Below are 20,602 nucleotides of genomic sequence, written 5' to 3'. Positions count from 1 at the left end.
TAAAAATGTTCAATCACTCTTGAAAGTGATAGGGACGGCGTGGCGCAGTGGGAGAGTGGCCGTGCACAACCCGAGGGTCACTGGTTCAAATCCCACCTAGAACCAACCTCGTCACGTCCGTTGTGTCCTGAGCAAGACACTTCACCCTTGCTCCTGATGGGTGCTGGTTGGCGCCTTGCATGGCAGCTCCCTCCATCAGTGTGTGAATGTGCGTGTGAATGGGTAAATGTGGAAGTAGTGTCAAAGCGCTTTGAGTACCTTGAAGGTAGAAAAGCGCTATACAACCCATTTATCATTTAAAGTAATTACAAATAATAGCACAGTGTTTACTTATGACACAATTCAAACAACCTTCTGGAAAACTTATCTTCTTTATTTGTCAGCGTCAGCATTGGACTGATCAACAAAAAAATCTTATTAAAAGTACTTCCATGAATAAAAATTAACAATATAGAACGGTATGGCATCAGAGATCAAACTAATAACCTGCTATACAAGAATGTATAACAATTCTTAACAAAAGCAGAAACATAATCTTAGAGAACATTTTTACTTAAAACATTCATATGTAAGTACACCACTTAAAAACTTTGGTATATCAGTATGTGGAATTAAATTATGGAATGGATCAGAGTACTGATATGATCCTGTTTATGAAACTGTTTCAACTCAAAGGGATTACAAAGCACAAGGAAGAAGAATCCTAAAAAATGTCTTAAACTTTATTGATCAATTATTCATCTCATTATGTGAATCATGACTTAGCTAATTATTTTCTCCTATGTCCCCCCCTCCCTTGTGGAGGGGGTCCGGTCCGATGACCATGGATGAAGTACTGGCTGTCCAGAGTCGAGACCCAGGATGGACCGCTCGTCGGGACCCAGGATGGACCGCTCGCCTGTATCGATTGGGGACATCTCTACGCTGTTGATCCGCCTCCGCTTGAGATGGTCTCCTGTGGACGGGACTCTCGCTGCTGTCTTGGATCCGCTTTGAACTGAACTCTCGCGGCTGTGTTGGAGCCACTATGGATTGAACTTTCACAGCATCATGTTAGACCCGCTCGACATCCATTGCTTTCGGTCCCCTAGGGGGGGGGTTGCCCACATCTGAGGTCCTCTCCAAGGTTTCTCATAGTCAGCATTGTCACTGGCGTCCCACTGGATGTGAATTCTCCCTGAGTTTTCCTTGCCCTTTTGTGGATTCTTCCGAGGATGATGTAGTCGTAATGATTTGTGCAGTCCTTTGAGACATTTGTGATTTGGGGCTATATAAATAAACATTGATTGATTGATTGATTGATTTAGAAGAATGCTATTTATTTGTTTATCTATGTAACTGTATGCATGTTGAAATAAACTAATACTATAACTATTTACAGTTTGAGCCTGCATTAGTCACATTGTGTCGGCAGACCTTCCGTGTTTTGGTTATTTCTGTTTTCAGCGCTCCTTGCCTCCTTTGGTTTGTCACTTGCTGGGAACGCTGATTGAACACACTCTCTGATTGGTGAACAGGACACGCACCTGTCGCTAATCAATAATCAGTGAGCTCAGAAAGCATAAGAATAAGTATATACATTTAAATAAATGGGCTGTACTTGTGTAGCACTTTTGACACTACTTCCACATTCACCCATTCACACACACATTCACACACTGATGGAGGGAGCTGCCATGCAAGGCGCTAACCATCACCCATCAGGAGCAAGGGTGAAGTGTCTTGCTCAGGACACAACGGACGTGACGAGGTTGGTACTAGGTGGGGATTGAACCAGGGACCCTTGGGTTGCACACGGCCACTTTTCCCACTGCGCTACGCCGTCCAGGGGGGTGGGATGTGGTGTGGGTATGGGGGGAAAAGGAGATTAGGAGTTATTCAGTAGGATTTAAAGTCCAAGCTTACATCACACTCAAATTTTTACTGCATGCCTTTTGTAGATTCCTAAAGTAGCCTTAAGCTTGACGCTCCTCTACTATCACATTCACTCCGCTTGCTGCGGCAACAACAAAACACAACTCCAGACGTTCTTCTTCGTTTGTATGGTTTACTTGTGATCTTAATAATTCAAAACATAAAACAGTCACGATGTGGGAACAAATGAATGACAAAATAAAGAGAGTTTGTTGCAGTACTAGTTAGAAAAAGTATGAATGAGAATAAGTATGAGTGAGGTCAAAAAACTGTGTGGCTCGATTCCACCGCACCTGACAGCAATTACCCATAACACCTTGCGTCCAAAAACCACCTTACCACACAGATCCCTCCGCCATATATGCACTTAAAACAGTTACGTCATCAAATCATTTTGACAAATGTAATAATTACAACTAAAGTGAGCTTTATATAATTACTCTAAGCCAGGGGTGCCCACACTTTTTCTGCAGGCGAGCTACTTTTCAATTGACCAACTCAAGGGGATCTACCTCATTTATATATATCATTTATATTTATTTATTTATGAAAGAGACATTTTTGTAAACAAGTTAAATGTGTTTAACGATAATACAAGCATGTGTAACACATATAGATGTCTTTCTTTCACAAAGACAAGAATATAAGTTGGTGTATTACCTGATTCTGATGACTTGCATTGATTGGAATCAGACAGTAATGATGATAACGCCCACATTTTCAAATGGAGGAGAAAAAAAGTTCTCCTTTCTGTACAATACCACATGAAAGTGGTTGGTTTTTGGCATCTAATTCATCCAGCTTCCATAAACTTTACAAGAAAAACATTGGCGGCAAATTCCGTAGCTTGCTTGATTGACATTCACGGCACCCGAGGGTCTTGTGAGATGACGCTGGCTGCTGCCAGTTCATTATTATGAAAAAATGACAGAGAGGAAGGCGAGAAACACTTTTTATTTCAACAGACTCTCGCGCCGTCCCTTCCGTCAAAACTCTAAAGGCCGACTGCACATTTCCTATCTTCACAATAAAAGCCCTGCTTCATGCTGCCTGCGCTAACAAAATAAGAGTCTCGGAAAGCTGGCGTGCACAAGTGATGTGCACGCCAGCTTTCTGAGGGATCGCTTGTGCACGCCAGTTTTCCGAGACTCTGTATTTAGTTAGCGCAGGTAGCATGAAGCAGGGCTTTTATTGTGAAGATAGGAAATGTGCAGTCGGCCTTTAGAGTTTTGACGGAAGGTACGGCGCGAGAGTCTGTTGAAATAAAAAGTGTTTCTCGCCTTCCTCTCGGTCATATTTTAATAATAATGATCTTGCAGCAGCCAGCGTCATCTCACAAGACCCTCCGGTACCGTGAATGTCATTTAAGTGACGTCTTGGTGAAGATTGATGATCACTAATTTTTAGGTCTATTTTTTTTAAAAGCCTGGCTGGAGATCGACTGACACACCCCCCGCGGTCGACTGGTAGCTCGCGATCAACGTAATGGGCACCCCTGCTCTAAGCAGGTTTTTAAAAATACTCATGAAAAAAAACGAACAAAAACATTTATATGTATTTTAACTTGTGACTTTCCGCGGCCCGGATTTTGGAAGCTGGCGGGTCGTAGTTTAGGGACTACTGGTTTTAATCAATGAATCAATCAATCAATGTTTATTTATATAGCCCCAAATCACAAATGTCTCAAAGGACTGCACAAATCATTACGACTACAACATCCTCGGAAGAACCCACAAAAGGGCAAGGAAAACTCACACCCAGTGGGCAGGGAGAATTCACATCCAGTGGGACGCCAGTGACAATGCTGACTATGAGAAACCTTGGAGAGGACCTCAGATGTGGGGAAACCCCCCCCCTCTAGGGGACCGAAAGCAATGGATGTTGAGCGGGTCTAACATGATACTGTGGAAGTTCAATCCATAGTGGCTCCAACACAGCCGCGAGAGTTCAGTTCAAAGCGGATCCAAGACAGCAGCGAGAGTCCCGTCCACAGGAGACCATCTCAAGCGGAGGCGGATCAGCAGCGTAGAGATGTCCCCAATCGATACAGGCGAGTGGTCCATCCTGGGTCTCGACTCTGGACAGCCAGTAATTCATCCATGGTCATCGGACCGGACCCCCTCCACAAGGGAGGGGGGGACATAGGAGAAAGAAAATAAGCGGCAGATCAACTGGTCTAAAAAGGAGGTCTATTTAAAGGCTAGAGTATACAGATGAGTTTTAAGATGAGACTTAAATGCTTCTACTGAGGTAGCATCTCGAACTGTTACCGGGAGGGCATTCCAGAGTACTGGAGCCCGAACGGAAAACGCTCTATAGCCCGCAGACTTTTTTTGGGCTCTAGGAATCACTAATAAGCCGGAGTCTTTTGAACGCAGATTTCTTGCCGGGACATATGGTACAATACAATCGGCAAGATAGGCTGGAGCTAGACCGTGTAGTATTTTATACGTAATTAGTAAAACCTTAAAGTCACATCTTAAGTGCACAGGAAGCCAGTGCAGGCGTAATGTGATCAAACTTTCTTGTTCTTGTCAAAAGTCTAGCAGCCGCATTTTGTACCAACTGTAGTCTTTTAATGCTAGACATGGGGAGACCCGAAAATAATACGTACAGTAGTCGAGACGAGACGTAACAAACGCGTCTTTAGTGGACAAAATGGAGCGAATTTTAGCGATATTACGGAGATGAAAGAAGGCCGTTTTAGTAACGCTTTTAATGTGTGACTCAAAGTATCGGTGTCGGCAATACTGTATTTATGTAACCGGTGGTCTTTTCCTCTGCGTTGTGTGTTTTTTATGTAGGACGACCGACACCATGGGTTTCTCCACTGCACTTTAATGATAAAACAGAATACAATCGTCATCAAAACTTTGTGCCATCGTCGAGCCCCTACACAAATATAATAATGAACAAGAAATGAATTAAAGTTGCCCTAGTGTGTGAATGTGAGTGTGAATGTTGTCTATCTGTGTTGGCCCTGCGATGAGGTGGCGACTTGTCCAGGGTGTACCCTGCCTTCCGCCCGATTGTAGCTGAGATAGGCGCCAGTGCCCCCCGCGACCCCGAAAGGGAATAAGCGGTAGAAAATGGATGGATGGATGGATGAATTAAAGTTCTTAACAAGACATTTTCTGTCGTCGCATGAACGCCTACCTCTCCCGTTATCGTAGACAAAAAAGGAAGTTGGAGGGCGTGTCTAACGCATATAAAAAGACAGGTGTCACAGTAATTATTGCAGTAGGAGGGACAATGAGACAATGGTTCCACATTGACAAAACATCAAACAATATTCAGGTATTTACATGTAACTTACATATTTTGTGTAGTTATAACAATAATAAAACTTTAGAAAATAAATTATTTACAAGACGTAATTGACCCTGTTACACTTACATGGTCTCAGACTAATTGCAACATTTGCAGAATATTATTCAATAGGTTGAACAATTCAGCACGTGACTGTGAACATACTTATTTAGTTTTTTATTCATGATGTCAGGTGAGGATCCCCTTCCTTTTAAATACCGGAAATAGAATTTCTGTTATGCGTCTGGCGCGCTGAGGACTTTTACGCATGGCGTCTGCACACCAGAACCGTCACACAACTTACTATTTCAGGACGGGAATGCTCCGCCGACCCCCCTCGGCTTCCAGTCCGCACACCTGCTCGTCTCCGTCTGCTTCTCTCTGACGGACTCGACCCAGACCAGCTCCTCGTCTTCTCTGCTCAGTTCCGTTCCTGCGTTTCCACTCCAGTCTGTGGCCAGGAGAAGTCATCCAAGTCTCCCTCGGACTACCTGCCCTTGAGCTCCAAAGACTTCCCTCAAGACTTTGTAGACCCAATTCCACTGTTGACCGACATGGCGGAGGCTGTGCGACCCGAGGACTACTGCGACGAGGCGGTGGAGGACGAGTTCGGCGAAATCATCAAGTGTCGATCAGGTAGAACAGTAACAATTTATTTGTGTGTGTGTGTGTGTGTGTGTGTGTGTGTGTGTGTGTGTGTGTGTGTGTGTGTGTGTGTGTGTGTGTGTGTGTGTGTGTTTTAATGGGTTAGGCTAGTACAGTGTGTCAAACTCCTTTTAGATGTGGGGGCCAAATCTACTCCCAAATGGGCCTGATAGGTAAAATCACAGCACGATAACTTGAAAACAAAGACAACTTCAGATTGTTGTCTTTGTTTGAAAATAGAACAAGCACATTCTGAAATTGTACAAATCATAATGTTGTTGGGTTTTTTTTTCAGTCTTACATGTTGCGTTTAATAGTATTCCATCTTTGTTTGGCGTTATTTATATTTTCTGAATTAATTATGGGAGTTTGCCCAACCAGTCTACATGTGCTTTGTGGACTTGGAGAAGGCATTCGACCGTGTCCCTCGGGAAGTCCTGTGGGGAGTGCTCAGAGAGTATGGGGTATCGGACTGTCTTATTGTGGCGGTCCGTTCCCTGTACGATCAGCGCCAGAGCTTGGTCCGCATTGCCGGCAGTAAGTCGAACACATTTCCAGTGAGGGTTGGACTCCGCCAAGGCTGTCCTTTGTCACCGATTCTGTTCATAACTTTTATGGACAGAATTTCTAGGCGCAGTCAAGGCGTTGAGGGGTTCCGGTTTGGTAACCGCAGGATTAGGTCTCTGCTTTTTGCAGATGATGTGGTCCTGATGGCTTCATCTGGCCGGGATCTTCAGCTCTCGCTGGATCGGTTCGCAGCCGAGTGTGAAGCGAGCGGAATGAGAATCAGCACCTCCAAGTCCGAGTCCATGGTTCTCGCCCGGAAAAGGGTGGAATGCCATCTCCGGGTTGGGGAGGAGACCCTGCCCCAAGTGGAGGAGTTCAAATACCTAGGAGTCTTGTTCACGAGTGAGGGAAGAGTGGATCGTGAGATCGACAGGCGGATCTGTGCGGCGTCTTCAGTAATGCGGACGTTGTATCGATCCGTTGTGGTGAAGAAGGAGCTGAGCCGGAAGGCAAAGCTCTCAATTTACCGGTCGGTCTACGTTCCCATCCTCACCTATGGTCATGAGCTTTGGGTCATGATTAAAAGGATAAGATCACGGGTAGAAGCGGCCGAAATGAGTTTCCTCCGCCGTGTGGCGGGGCTCTCCCTTAGAGATAAGGTGAGAAGCTCTGCCATCCGGGAGGAACTCAAAGTAAAGCCGCTGCTCCTTCACATCGAGAGGAGCCAGATGAGGTGGTTCGGGCATCTGGTCAGGATGCCACCCGAACGCCTCCCTAGGGAGGTGTTTAGGGCACGTCCAACCGGTAGGAGGCCACGGGGAAGACCCAGGACACGTTGGGAAGACTACGTCCCCCGGCTGGCCTGGGAACGCCTCGGGATCCCCCGGGAAGAGCAAGACGAAGTGGCTGGGGAGAGGGAAGTCTGGGTTTCCCTGCTTAGGCTGTTGCCCCCGCGACCCGACCTCGGATAAGCGGAAGAGGATGGATGGATGGATGGATGGAATTAATTATGTCATAATGTTCATCAGTCAACTCGTTGGTGTTAGTTTTCCATCTATCGAGATAAAATAATTGGATCAAAATCAAATTACAGTTTGTTATTTATGTAGTTTGATCATTTTCCTCGACTGATGTACTGAACATTGTGTGGTGTATTTTGTACATATGTGGCATCATCTACAACAGTGGTCCCCAACCACAGAGTAATTTTTTATTCATTTTAATTAAAAAAAAACTAAACAAATTATTTATTTTACTTTATTTTTTATGTTTTTATTAAATCAACATAAAAAACACAATATACACCTACAATTAGTGCATCAACCACAAAAACCTTCCTTTTTCATGACAAAAACGTCCCTTTTCATGACAAAGAAAAAAAATTAAATAAAAAAAAGTACAAATTATTTATTTTATTTTTTTTTTTTTTTTTTTTTATTAAATCAACATAAAAAATACAATATACACTTACAATTAGTGCACCAACCACAAAAACCTTCCTTTTTCATGACAAAGAAAAAAAATAAAATTTTAAAAAGTACTCATATGTCCTACCACATGTCAACCGGCAGGTTTCGGTGAGAAAATGGTGGTATTAAGTCAGCTCTTACAATAGTTATGAGCGGAGAGCTTGCGTCGTGCCTAGCCTCCTGCAGCTGCGGACTCTCTTGCCTCCTCCCAACGGCCGCCCCCGACCGTCAGATGCTTACACCGTGGAGGAGGGGGAAAAAATAAAAATCTTAGCATTAGCAGTGGTGCTACTTTTTGTAGCAACGCTTTTGCCGCATAATTGTTCAACATCTTCCCGCTTGAAGCCAAATCACCGCCAGACGATGCTGTTTTTTTCTGAATTAATTCTTCCTTCATTTGTTACCAGATTCACACCTTCTCTCTCTCGTATTACCACCGGCACCTCTCTGCTAGCATATATAGATAGTGCTTTATTGAGGCGAGTTCCTTCTGGAAAATGAAATCACAGCTAACGTTACCATTTCGCTACCTCTTCGCTCGGCGGGATCGTGTGACGTTGCACACGTGACCTGTGTAAGAAGGTGCGCTTGTTTTAAGTCTCTGTGAGAAGCAGAGGCAAGAAAGAGTGGAAAACACATGTAGTGTAATGCCCGCAGCTAAAAGCAACTGCGTGAGAACGTATACTCAAATATCACAATAGTCATTTTCTATATCGCAGAGAGACAAACCCGTGATGTATCGAAAATATCCATATATCACCCAGCCATACTTCAAACCATAACCAACCATGCATATGTATAGCCCTTGTCTCAAAGTAGGTGTACTGTCACGACCTGTCACATCATGCCGTGACTTATTTAGAGTTTTTTGCTGTTTTCCTGTGTCGAGTGTTTTAGTTCTTGTCTTGCGTTCCTATTTTGGTGGATTTTTCTCTTTTTTGGTATTTAACCTGTAGCAGTTTTGGGTCTTCCTTTGGGCGATATTTAGAATAGAATAGAATAGAAAGTACTTTATTGATTTCTGGGGGAAATTCAGCACCACAGTTCGCTCACAATAAACAATAATAAGAATCAATAATATATGACATATATTATATATATAATATACAAATAATATAAATATATTCTACATATATTCTACATTTAAGTGCATTCAAGAAGGAACATATGCATTATACAGTCTGATAGCTGTCGGTATGAAGGACCTCCTGTGTCGTTCCGTGTTACGTTTTGGGAGTCTGAGCCTTCCACTGAACGTGCTCATTCTCTCCACAAGGTCCGAGTGTAGTGGGTGAGAGGTGTTGTCCATAATGACTAGGAGTTTTGCTCGACTTCTCCTCTCTGACACCACCACCAGAGAGTCCAGCTCCACTCCCACCACGTTACTGGCCCTCTCTACCAACTTGTCCAGTCTGTTTGCGTCCCTCACTCTCAGCCCGCTGTCCCAGCAGGCCACGGCGTACAAGAAAACGCTCGCCACCACCGACTCGTAGAACATCTTCAACATCTTTGTACAGAAGTTGAAGGATCCTAGCCTCCTGAGGAAGTAGAGGCGGCTCTGTCCCTTCTTGTAGAGGGCCTCAGTGTGTTTTGACCCATTCAGCTTGTTGTCGATGTGTACTCTGAGGTATTTATAATTTATAATTTTCTGCATCTATTGGGTTTTAGCAATCAAGAATGTTTCAGTTGTTTTTATCCTTTGTGGGGACATTGTTGATTCAGATTTGGAATGTGGATGCCGTATTTGCTCCATACTAAGTTTTTGCTGTCGTCCAGCATTCTGTTTTTGTATACTTTGTAGCCAGTTTAGTTTTAGTTTCATTCTACATAGCCTTCCCTAAGCTTTAATGTCCTTTCTTAGGGGCACTCACCTTTTGTGTATTTTTGGTTTAAGCATTGGACACCTTTTTACCTGCACCCTGCCTCCCACTGTGTCCAACATCTACAAAGCAATTAGCTACCGACTGCCACCTACTGATATGGAAGAGTATTACACGGTTACTCTGCCGAGCTCTCGACAGCACCGACACTCTAAAACAACACATAATTTGCAGACTATAATTATTAGTTTGCAAAAAATATTTTTAACCCAAATGGGTGAAAATTACTGCATTGCACTAGTTTTTGGCTTTCCCATTACATAAAAAAAAAACCAAATCAATTATGAAAAATTATGTAGTTCTTATCGTCTTTTGTTTTTATACTTTTTCATAAAAACAAAAGACGATAAGAACTACACAGAGAAGAAAATAATGTTTGAAAGTTGATGGAAAATGTTTTTGTTTGTTTGTAAAAACACAACCTAAATAACTAAAAATTGCCTTATTTGGTTGTTTATTGATGATCATAATTGCCTTTCAAGTAACTACTTGAAAGAAATAACCCCAGCCAAGAATCGTTTTTGGATTGTAGGATAAAAAACACCAAAAAAATAATCCCTCATCTATTATTATATTTGATTTAGTAAAAAAAAAAAACACACACAGATTAAATGCATTGACTTACATAATATAAAGTATTGGCCTTTATTTAAAAATTTTTTTTTTTTTTTTTTATTAGATAAAAATATTGAAAACTTTTGTCTGTTATGTTGACTTTTTCCACAAACATCACAAATAAAATGCATAATAATTATATGATTGTGATGAACACTGTTAAAAAAAAAAAAGCCTCACAATTTACAGTAAAATACCGGCAGCTGTGTTTGGCAGGAATTCATACTAAAAATACAGTCACGACATTAAGGTATGTTAAAGTTGAATACGTACATTTTATAGTTGATAACCGTTTTTGCTTAAGGTAAATTACTATTAAAGAAAAGACCATGTTTATACCGAACACAAACCTTGGTCACCCATCACCCCTCCGCCATACATTTTTAGACCTCCAAAAAATTAAACATGTTAGGTTTTTTCGTGTTTTGACGGTTTGAAATGAACCGTGTTTAAAATGTCTCTTGCTGTGTAAAAAAACGCAGCCTCCACGTTTGCACCGCAAGATCTGTGGTAATACACCGACATCATCCGTCAGTCACATTTTCCTCCCAGACTTCCAAGACGTGAACATGGTAATTTAACGGAGGTGACAGAGTTAAATATGGAAGCATCAAAGGCTCATCAAAGAGCTACACGGACGCACACATTCTATATAAATGAATTATGGATACAAACAAGCAAGTAAAGAACAATTAATGGTCAATGCATTCACATCTTATCTGAATAAAGTGAAATCAACACTTTATGTTGAATTAACAGGAGGAAACATTTTCTGCTCACATTTACAAAATTTGAACACTTTCAAATTAAAGGACAGTAACTACTATTTTAAAGGCCTACTGAAATGAGATTTTCTTATTTAAACGGGGATTGCAGGTCCATTCTATGTGTCATACTTGATGATAATTTTGCAATATTGCCAAAGTTTTGCTGAAAGGATTTAGTAGAGAACATCGACGATAAAGTTCGCAAGTTTTGGTCGCTAATAAAAAAGCCTTGCCTTTACCGGAAGTCGCAGACGATGACGTCACAAGGGTGAGGGCTCCTCACGTCCTCACATTGTTTTTAATGGGAGCCTCCAGCAGCAAGAGCTATTCGGGCCGAGAAAACGACAATTTCCCTATTAATTTGAGCGAGGATGAAAGATTCGTGGATGATATTGATAGCGAAAGACTAGAAAAAAATAAAAACAAAGTATTGGGACGGATTCAGATGTTTTAGACACATTTACTAGGATCATTCTGGGAAATCCTTTATCTTTCTATTGTGTTGCTAGTGTTTTAGTGAGATTAAATAGTACCTGATAGTCGGAGGGGTGTGTCCACGGGTGTCTTGAGGCCAGTCTCTGAGGGAAGTTGACGGCAGCTGCATGGACGGCGCAAGCTCAGCTGATCTCCGGTAAGAGGCGACTTTTTACCACAATTTTCTCACCGAAACCTGCCGGTTGACAAGTGGTCGGGAACCATGTTGGCTTGACCGCTCTGATCCATAGTAAAGCTTCACCTCCGGGAATTTTAAACAAAGAAACACTGTGTTTGTGGGGCTAAAGCCTAAAGTTTCCCACCTCCATCGTTCTGCTTTGACTTCTCCATTATTAATTGAACAAATTGCAAAGATTCAGCAACACAGATGTCCAGAATACTGTTTAATTGCGCGATGAAAAGAGACGACTTTTAGCCGCAAATGGTGCTGCGCTAATATGTCCCCTCCAACCCGGGACATCACACGCACGCGTCATCATACGCGTCATCATTACCGCGACGTTTTCAACAAGAAACTCTGCGGGAAATTAAAAATTGCAATTTAGTAAACTAAAAAGGCCGTATTGGCATGTGTTGCAATGTTAATATTTCATCATTGATATATAAACTATTAGACTGCGTGGTCGGTAGTAGTGGGTTTCAGTAGGCTTTTAATAGTTGATTTACCTGCTACATAAACAGTATTAGTTCTGAGCAATGGCAACGCCGCTGACAGACCGCGTCCCAGGTGTGCAGACGAATGTATTCTCCCTCATCCCTGTTGATAGTGTTGTCCCCCTTTCTTCTGAATTTCCATAGCCTCCTTCATCCATCTCTTGTATTTATGTTTCTGATAAAATATATTTTCCTTAGCTGCCAGTTGTTGCATTGTGACTTCATTTTGTAAATACATCTAGCTGCAGACCACAGACACCTAATGGCACGCCCTTTTCGGCAAGCTCTACGCTGCTGATCCGCCTCCGCTTGAGATGGTCTCCTGTGGACGGGACTCTCGCTGCTGTCTTGGATCCGCTTGAACTGAACTCTCGCGGCTGTGTTGGAGCCACTATGGATTGAACTTTCACAGTATCATGTTAGACCCGCTCGACATCCATTGCTTTCGGTCCCCTAGGGGGGGGGTTGCCCACATCTGAGGTCCTCTCCAAGGTTTCTCATAGTCAGCATTGTCACTGGCGTCCCACTGGATGTGAATTCTCCCTGCCCACTGGGTGTGAGTTTTCCTTGCCCTTTTGTGGGTTCTTCCGAGGATGTTGTAGTCGTAATGATTTGTGCAGTCCTTTGAGACATTTGTGATTTGGGGCTATATAAATAAACATTGATTGATTGATTGATTGATTGACTGTGTTGTGCTTCGGAAGTCTGTGCGCCACTGTAACTTGCTTTGCTGTCACTTCTGTGGTGTCGATCACATCCTCTGTGGCTTGAAGTTGTGTTGTTGCTTTATATTATTGTGTTGTGTCGTTTGGATTTGTTGTGGCTTTTGCAGTCGTGCTGTGGCTGAAAGTTTTTGCGTTGTAATTTATCATGCTATTGTGACCTTTCTCAACCACTGTCGATACCTGGCAGTTTTGTTTTGATGAAGCAACAAACGGGCAGACAGACTTCAATAATGTTTGACGTCCTTATTACTAGAAGTTCTAAACTTCATATAAGGTCAGGGTTCTTAAATCCAATGTTTTCCTTTATCTACTGTAGTATTGATAAAATCAATCAAATCCTTTCAATTGCACAGATCGATGCAATTGAACCAAAATAATTTAATCTAAATAACACCCCTAGTTTGCATGTATTTAAAACGCGTGCAAACTCAATAGCTGATCTTTTAAGCTTGTGCGCATAGGATTGGGTCTCTTAAAGGCCTACTGAAATGAGATTTTCTTATTTAAACGGGAATAGCAGGTCCATTCTATGTGTCATACTTGATCATTTTGCGATATTGCCATATTTTTGCTGAAAGGATTTAGTAGAGAACATCGACGATAAAGTTCGCAACTTTTGGTCGCTAATAGAAAAGCCCTGCCTTTACCGGAAGTATGTGCGGGTGACGTCACGAGTTGCAGGGCGCCACACATATTCACATTGTTTATAATGGGAGCCACCAGCAGTAAGAGCAATTCGAAACGAGAAAGCGGCAATTTCCCCATTAATTTGAGTGAGGATGAAAGATTCGTGAATTAGGATATTGATAGTGAAGGACTAGAAAAAAAAGAAGAAAAAAAAAGCGACGGCTCCGGGCGGCGGCAGTTTGAGCGTTTCAGATGTAATTAGACACATTTACTAGGATAATTCTGGAAGATCCATTATCTGCTTATTGTTTTAATAGTGTTTTAGTGAGATTTTAAAGATTATAAAGACATACCTCGAGGTCGGATGGCTGCGGTGAACACGAAGTGTCTCAAAGAGAAGCCGAGGAGCCAAGCTCACAGCTGCCTTTCAAACAGCTGCTGCAGGACGACGAATAATCCAATGTTTTCTCCGGTAAGATATATATCACAATTTCCCCATCCAAAAACTTGCTGGTTGACGTGAAGAAAACATGTTCGATTGACCGCTCTGTGTTAAAGCTTATCAACAAACAAAGAAACACCGGCTGTGTCTCGGTGCTAAAGGCAGCTGCAATCCACCACTTTCCACCAACAGCATTCTTCTTTATATTCTCCATTATTAAATGAAAAATATGCAAAAGATTCAGCAACACAGATGTCCCAAAATACTGTGTAATTACGTCACGAACAGAGACGACTTTTAGCCGTGTTTGGTGCCGCGCTAATATTTCCTTACAGTCCGTGACGTCACGCGTCATCATTCCGTGACGTTTTGAACAAGAAACTCACTGGAAATTTTAAATTGCAATTTAGTAAACTAAAAAGGCCGTATTGGCATGTGTTGCAATGTTAATATTTCATCATTGATTATAAACTATCAGACTGCGTGGTCGGTAGTAGTGGGTTTCAGTAGGCCTTTAATGTATTCATGAAATGATTACTGTACTGATTGGAAGACAGCCTTGCTTCATCAGAAATGTTTGTGTAATGGTACAGTACATATATTTGTCATTGGATTTTCCAGTGCGGAAGTTTTGATGTCTGCAAAAACATTTGGCACCGTATTTTTGCCCTCGCTTACAAACACATGTTGTGACTTTTGCTTGCCATTATAGCCCAGTACTGTAGGTGGCCTTATGCCATACCTCTCCTTCTTAACATGGCTCATACTACCAGAGAATAAGTCGCCGTAGCAGAATGGGTCAGTGTCGGCAACTTGGCGGTTTTACGCTATATGTAGCCAGTGCTCACTCAATCGAGAGACTCTTTCTGGAAAAATTATAGATATAATATTATTTTTGAATTTCAAAGACTTCGACATAAAGTCACTTATCGCTATTCTCAAAGAGCAGCAGCATTCTCACGGACGACTCTATGGTTTATGGCATTTAGATAAACGACAAAAAAAAGTGAAAAAAGAAAGTAAATTTTTTTTAAACATGTTAGTTTTGCTTATGTTTTTACCTACTTTTTGTCTCGTCTACAATGTTATTTTCGCAATACAATGACACGCAAATAACTATGACCAATTATGCAAATTAGACGATGACATCATCTCGCCAGCAACTCACCACCAGAAAGAGATCTGTGTCTTGTGGAAAACACTGCTTCTCCATCCATCCATCCATTTCCTACCGCTTATTCCCTTTGGGGTCGCAGGGTGCGCGGGGGGCACTGGTGCCTATCTCAGCTACAATCGAGCGGAAGGCGTGATACACCCTGGACAAGTCTCCACCTCATCGCAGGGCCAATATAGATAGACAGACAACATTCACACACTAGGGCCAATTTAGTGTTGCCAATCAACCTATCCCCAGGTGCATGTCTTTGGAAGTGGGAGGAAGCCGGAGTACCCGGAGGGAACCCACTCAGTCACGGGGAAGACATGCAAACTCCACACAGAAAGACCCGACCTTCGTATTGTGAGGCAAACGCACTAACCCCTCTGCCACCGTGAAACACAACACTGCTTCTGTTAATAAATGGGTTGTACTTGTATAGCGCTTTTCTACCTTCAAGGTACTCAAAGCGCTTTGACACTACTTCCACATTTACCCATTCACACACACATTCACACACTGATGGAGGGAGCTGCCATGCAAGGCGCCAACCAGCACCCATCAGGAGCAAGGGTGAAGTGTCTTGCTCAGGACACAACGGACGTGACGAGGTTGGTACTAGGTGGGATTTGAACCAGGGACGCTCGGGTTGCGCACGGCCACTCTCCCCACTGCGCCACGACCGTCCCTACCCATAGCTAGGTTGGTAGAGTGGCCGTGCCAGCAACTTGAGGGTTGCAGGTTCGATTCCCGCTTGTGCCATCCTAGTTACTACCGTTGTGTCCTTGGCAAGACACTTTACCCACCTGCTCCCAGTGCCACCCACACTGGTTTAAATGTAACTTAGATATTGGGTGTCACTATGTAAAGCGCTTTGAGTCACTTGAGAAAAAGCGCTATATAAATATAATTCACTACACTTCATTTTCATCTTGCACATTCCCAAACATTTTAATGATAATTTCATTTAGTGCAGAATTTCCTGTCAGCAGTTTGCACTTTTGTTTGTGCTGTTTAAAGGCCTACTGAAACCCACTACTACCCACCACGCAATCTGATAGTTTATATATCAATGATGAAATATTAACATTGCAACACATGCCAATACGGCCTTTTTAGTTTACTAAATTGCAATTTCAAATTTCCCGCGGAGTTTCTTGTTAAAAACGTCGCGGAATGATGACGCGTGCGCGTGACGTCACGGACTGTTAGGAAATATTAGCTTAGCACCAGTTACGGCTAAAAGTCGTCTCTTTTCATCGCATAATTACACATTAATTTGGACATCTGTGTTGCAGAATATTCTGCAATGTGTTCAATTAATAATGGAGACTATAAAGAAGAATGCTGTTGGTGGAAAGCGGCGTATTGCAGCTGCCTTTAGCACCGAGACACAGCCGGTGTTTCTTTGTTTGTTGTGAAGCTTTAACACAGAGCGGTCAAGCGAACATGTTTCTCTACGTCAACCAACATGTTTTTGGATGGGAAAATTGTGATATATATCTTACCGGTGACATCGTTGGATTATTCATCCTCCTGCAGTAGCTGTTTAAAAGGCAGCTCTGAGCTTGGCTCCTCGGCTTCTCTCTGAGACACTGCGTGTTCACCGCAGCCATCGGCCCTCGAGGTATGTCTTTACAATCTCACTAAGTGAATTATATTTTATATAGCGCTTTTCTCAAGTGACTCAAAGCGCTTTACATAGTGACACCCAATATGTATGTTACATTTAAACCAGTGTGGGTGGCACTAGGAGCAGGTGGGTAAAGTGTCTTGCTCAAGGACACAACGGCAGTAACTAGGATAGCACAAGCGGGAATCGAACCTGCAACCCTCAAGTTGCTGGCACGGCCACTCTACCAACCAAGCTATGCCGCCCTAAAACACTATTAAAACAATAAGCAGATAAGGGATATTCCACAATTATCCTAGTAAATGTGTCTAATTACATCTGAAACGCTCCCACTGCCGCCGCCCGGAGTCGTCGCTTTTTATTTTATTATATTTTATTTTATTTTTTTCTAGTCCTTCGCTATCAATATCATCATCCACGAATCTTTCATCCTCGCTCAAATTAATGGGGAAATTGTCGTTTTCTCGGTCCGAATAGGTCTTTCTGCCGGAGGCTCCCATTAAAAACAATGCGAGGACATGAGGAGCCCGCACCCTTGTGACGTCATCGTCTGCAACTTCCGGTAAAAGCGAGGCTTTTTTATCAGCACCAAAAGTTGCGAACTTTATCGTCGATGTTCCCTACTAAATCCGTTCAGCAAAAATATGGCGATATTGCGAAATGATCACGTATGACACATAGAATGGATCTGCTATCCCCGTTTAAATAAGAAAATCTCATTTCAGTAGGTCTTTAAAATATAATAATCAAAGCTGTTTACATTAAAGCTTTTAAAATGAGCTGTTTTACTCAACCCAAAATGAGCCCAACTGTGGCCTTAAAACCAAGATACCATACCTTGAAGATGGCCTACCTTTGTGCCCCAGTCAAAGTACTGGCACCCATGATGTAGTGTACTAGACATTACTGCCACATACAGGTCTTGGATGGAACAGTTCGAACTGATGACGTTTATGTGTTGGACACTGAATCCCTCGTAGCATTACGTTGAGGTCTGACATCCTTTTTTAGAACTTGTATATAGTGGCTGTCCTTGAATGGTGTCCTGGTAAAAAGCAGACAGGCTCTTTCTTTCCTTCAACCGCTCCCTACGACCTGGGCCAACTACAGTTGGTGGGTCATCTCATGCTGGAAATAGCAGTCAGCTGGCCTGTGGGACTGCTGGTGCGTGGTGTCAGATAGCTTATTGGGAGTTTGCCACATTTCCTTTATCTGTTTATTCATGCCCCCTTCTGGTCCCACGAGGCCGCTTTACGTCTATTTTTGCCACCAGTGCTTCATTGGCCAGTTTGTCATAAGAGAAAATGCAAACTTCTGTCGTCTGCCTCTCCCTGTTTAATCTTCGACCACCCAAGTGGGCTGTCGTTGCTCACTTGCTAAATCAAGCTTTCCCTTAACCCCATCAAGCATTCCGAACTGCAAGATAATGTCAACAAATCGTGTTTCTTGACAACACAGTCATAATTTAAATACATTAATGACCTGTAGTCAAATATGTGACTATTTTACTTACAAACCCCAAAACCAGTGAAGTTAGCATGTTGTGTTAATCAATCAATCAATGATTATTTATATAGCCCTAAATCACTAGTGTCTCAAAGGGCTGCACAAACCACAACACAAACCACAACGACATCCTCGGTAAGCCCACATAAGGGCAAGGAAAACTCACACCCAGTGGGACGTCGGTGACAATGATGACTATGAGAAACCTTGGATATGTGGGCAGAATCCATCATTAGCAATATATCATTAGTCATTTTTGCGAGGGCTGTCTCCGTAGAGTGATTTTTAGACACTAAGTGTTCATTTAGCTGCTATGCAAAAACATTTTAGAGGATTTTTGAAATAAAGGGAAGGTGAGACACCGGTCGGTAGTTTATCATGAGGTCAGGATCGAGGTTAGGTCTTTTAAGGAGAGGATGAATAACCGCTTTTTTGAATGCTAGGGGAAGAGTGCCAGAGGAAAGTGATAAGTTAATAAAATTTAGCACTGATGGACCTAATAATACAAAGAGCTCCTTGATAAGTTTCCCAGGAAGTGGGTCAAGTAAACATGTTGTTTTTTTTTATTCATTTACACGTTGTAACAATAATGTTATTTCATCAAGACGAGAAAAACTATATTGGAGGGCTAAATGGTAAATAAATACAGAATACAGTGATTTTTGCAAATCCTTTTCAACCTGTATTCAATTGAATAGACTGCAAAGACAATATACTTAACATTCGAACTGGAAAACTTTATTTCTTGCAAATATTAGCTCATTTGGAATTTGATGCCTGCAATATTTTTCAAAAAAGCTGGCACAAGTGGCACAAAAGAAAGAAAAAAAATTTGAGGAATGCTCATCAAACACTTATTTGGTACATCCCACAGGTGAACAGGCTAATTTGGAACATGTGGGTGCCGTGATTGGGTATAAAAGTAGCTTCCACGAGATGCTCAGTCATTCACAAACATGGACCAATTGATGAGAAGATGCGTTACCTGGGTCGGAGGCAGGGCTCGTCAGCCAGCGCCTGGTGGCTGGGCTAGCAACTGAGCCTGGCCGGGCACAGCCAGAAGAAGCTACTTGGTCACACCATCTTTTCTGCCACATGGGCCCACCACCCGCGACCGGAACCAGTGGGGTTCCGGTCGCGGAACCCCACTGGTTCAGTATATTTGGCCTTCTTGGATACCTGGCATGGGGTCTTGTATGGGGAGCCGGCAGTAGATTCCATAGTCTTGCTGGGTTACTTCAAAGTGCATGTGGGCAATGATAGTGATACTTGGACTTGCGTGATTGGGAGGAACGGTCTCCCTGATCTGAACCTGAGTGGTGGATTGTTATTGGACTTCTGTGCTAGTCTTGGACTTGCGATAACAAACAACATTTTCAAGCATAAGGATGCTCATAGGTGTACCTGGTACAAGACCACCCTAGGCCAAAGATCAATGATCGATTTTGTAATTATATCAGCTAATCAGAAGCCGTACGTTTGGACACTCGGGTGAAGAGAGGGGCTGAACTATCAATTGATCGCCATCTGGTGGTGAGTTGGGTAAGATGGCGGGGGAAACCTCTGGACCGACCTGGCAAACCTTGGATATGTGGGCGTGTAGTGCGGGTGAACTGGGAATGTTTGGCGGGAATTCTCTGCCATCCCTGTGGAGGTTGAGGACATTGAACAGGAATGGGCAATGTTCAAAGCCTCTATTGCTAAAGCGGTGGCCAGAAGGTCTGAGGTGCCTCAAGGGGTGGTAAACCTCGAACACCATGGTGGACAGCGCTGGTCAGGGAAGGCGACTGACTGAAGAAGGAGTCCTACTGGGGTTTGTTATTCTAGGGGACTCCAGAGGCAGTTGCAAGGTACCGACAGGCCTGAAGGGCAGCGGCCGTGGTTGTGGATGAGGCTAAGCAGAGGGTGTAGGAGCAGTTCGGGGAATCCATGGAGAAGGACTATCGGGTGGCACCAAAGCTGTTCTTGAAGACCATACGGCACCTCAGGAGGTGGAAGCAGGGAACCATCCAAGCTGTGTACAGCAAGGATTGGACTCTGCTGACTTCAAGTGAGGAAGTCTTAGGGCGTTGGAAAGAGCACTTTGAGGAATTCTTGAACCCAACTACATCAGATACACCCTCCCTGACAGGAGCGCAGCCTGAGGATGATGGGGATTGACGTCAATCTCTCGGAGTGAAGTCACTGAGGTAGTTAGACAACTCCACAGTGGCAAAGCTCCAGGGGTTGACGAGATCCATCCAGAAATGCTGAAGGCT

General features: G+C 43.0%; 1 protein-coding gene across 3 annotated transcripts in view; it reads left to right on the top strand.

The window, feature by feature from the left end:
• The first annotated feature begins 5,466 nt into the window (after positions 1-5,466).
• dmd (dystrophin) overlaps positions 5,467-20,602 on the top strand; it is a 518,793-nt gene continuing 503,657 nt past the window's right edge. For all 3 annotated transcript variants that reach the window (XM_061904726.1, XM_061904725.1, XM_061904723.1), the window contains exon 1: positions 5,467-5,859. In XM_061904726.1, coding sequence (XP_061760710.1) covers positions 5,778-5,859 — 82 coding nt within the window. In that variant the 5' untranslated portion in view covers positions 5,467-5,777. The remainder of the gene's footprint in view (positions 5,860-20,602) is intronic.

This window comes from Nerophis ophidion, linkage group LG06 (assembly GCF_033978795.1).
Source record: "Nerophis ophidion isolate RoL-2023_Sa linkage group LG06, RoL_Noph_v1.0, whole genome shotgun sequence".
Lineage (NCBI taxonomy): Eukaryota > Metazoa > Chordata > Actinopteri > Syngnathiformes > Syngnathidae > Nerophis > Nerophis ophidion.
The sequence above is the reverse complement of the archived record's forward strand: the minus strand, read 5'-3'. Positions and strand labels throughout refer to the sequence as shown.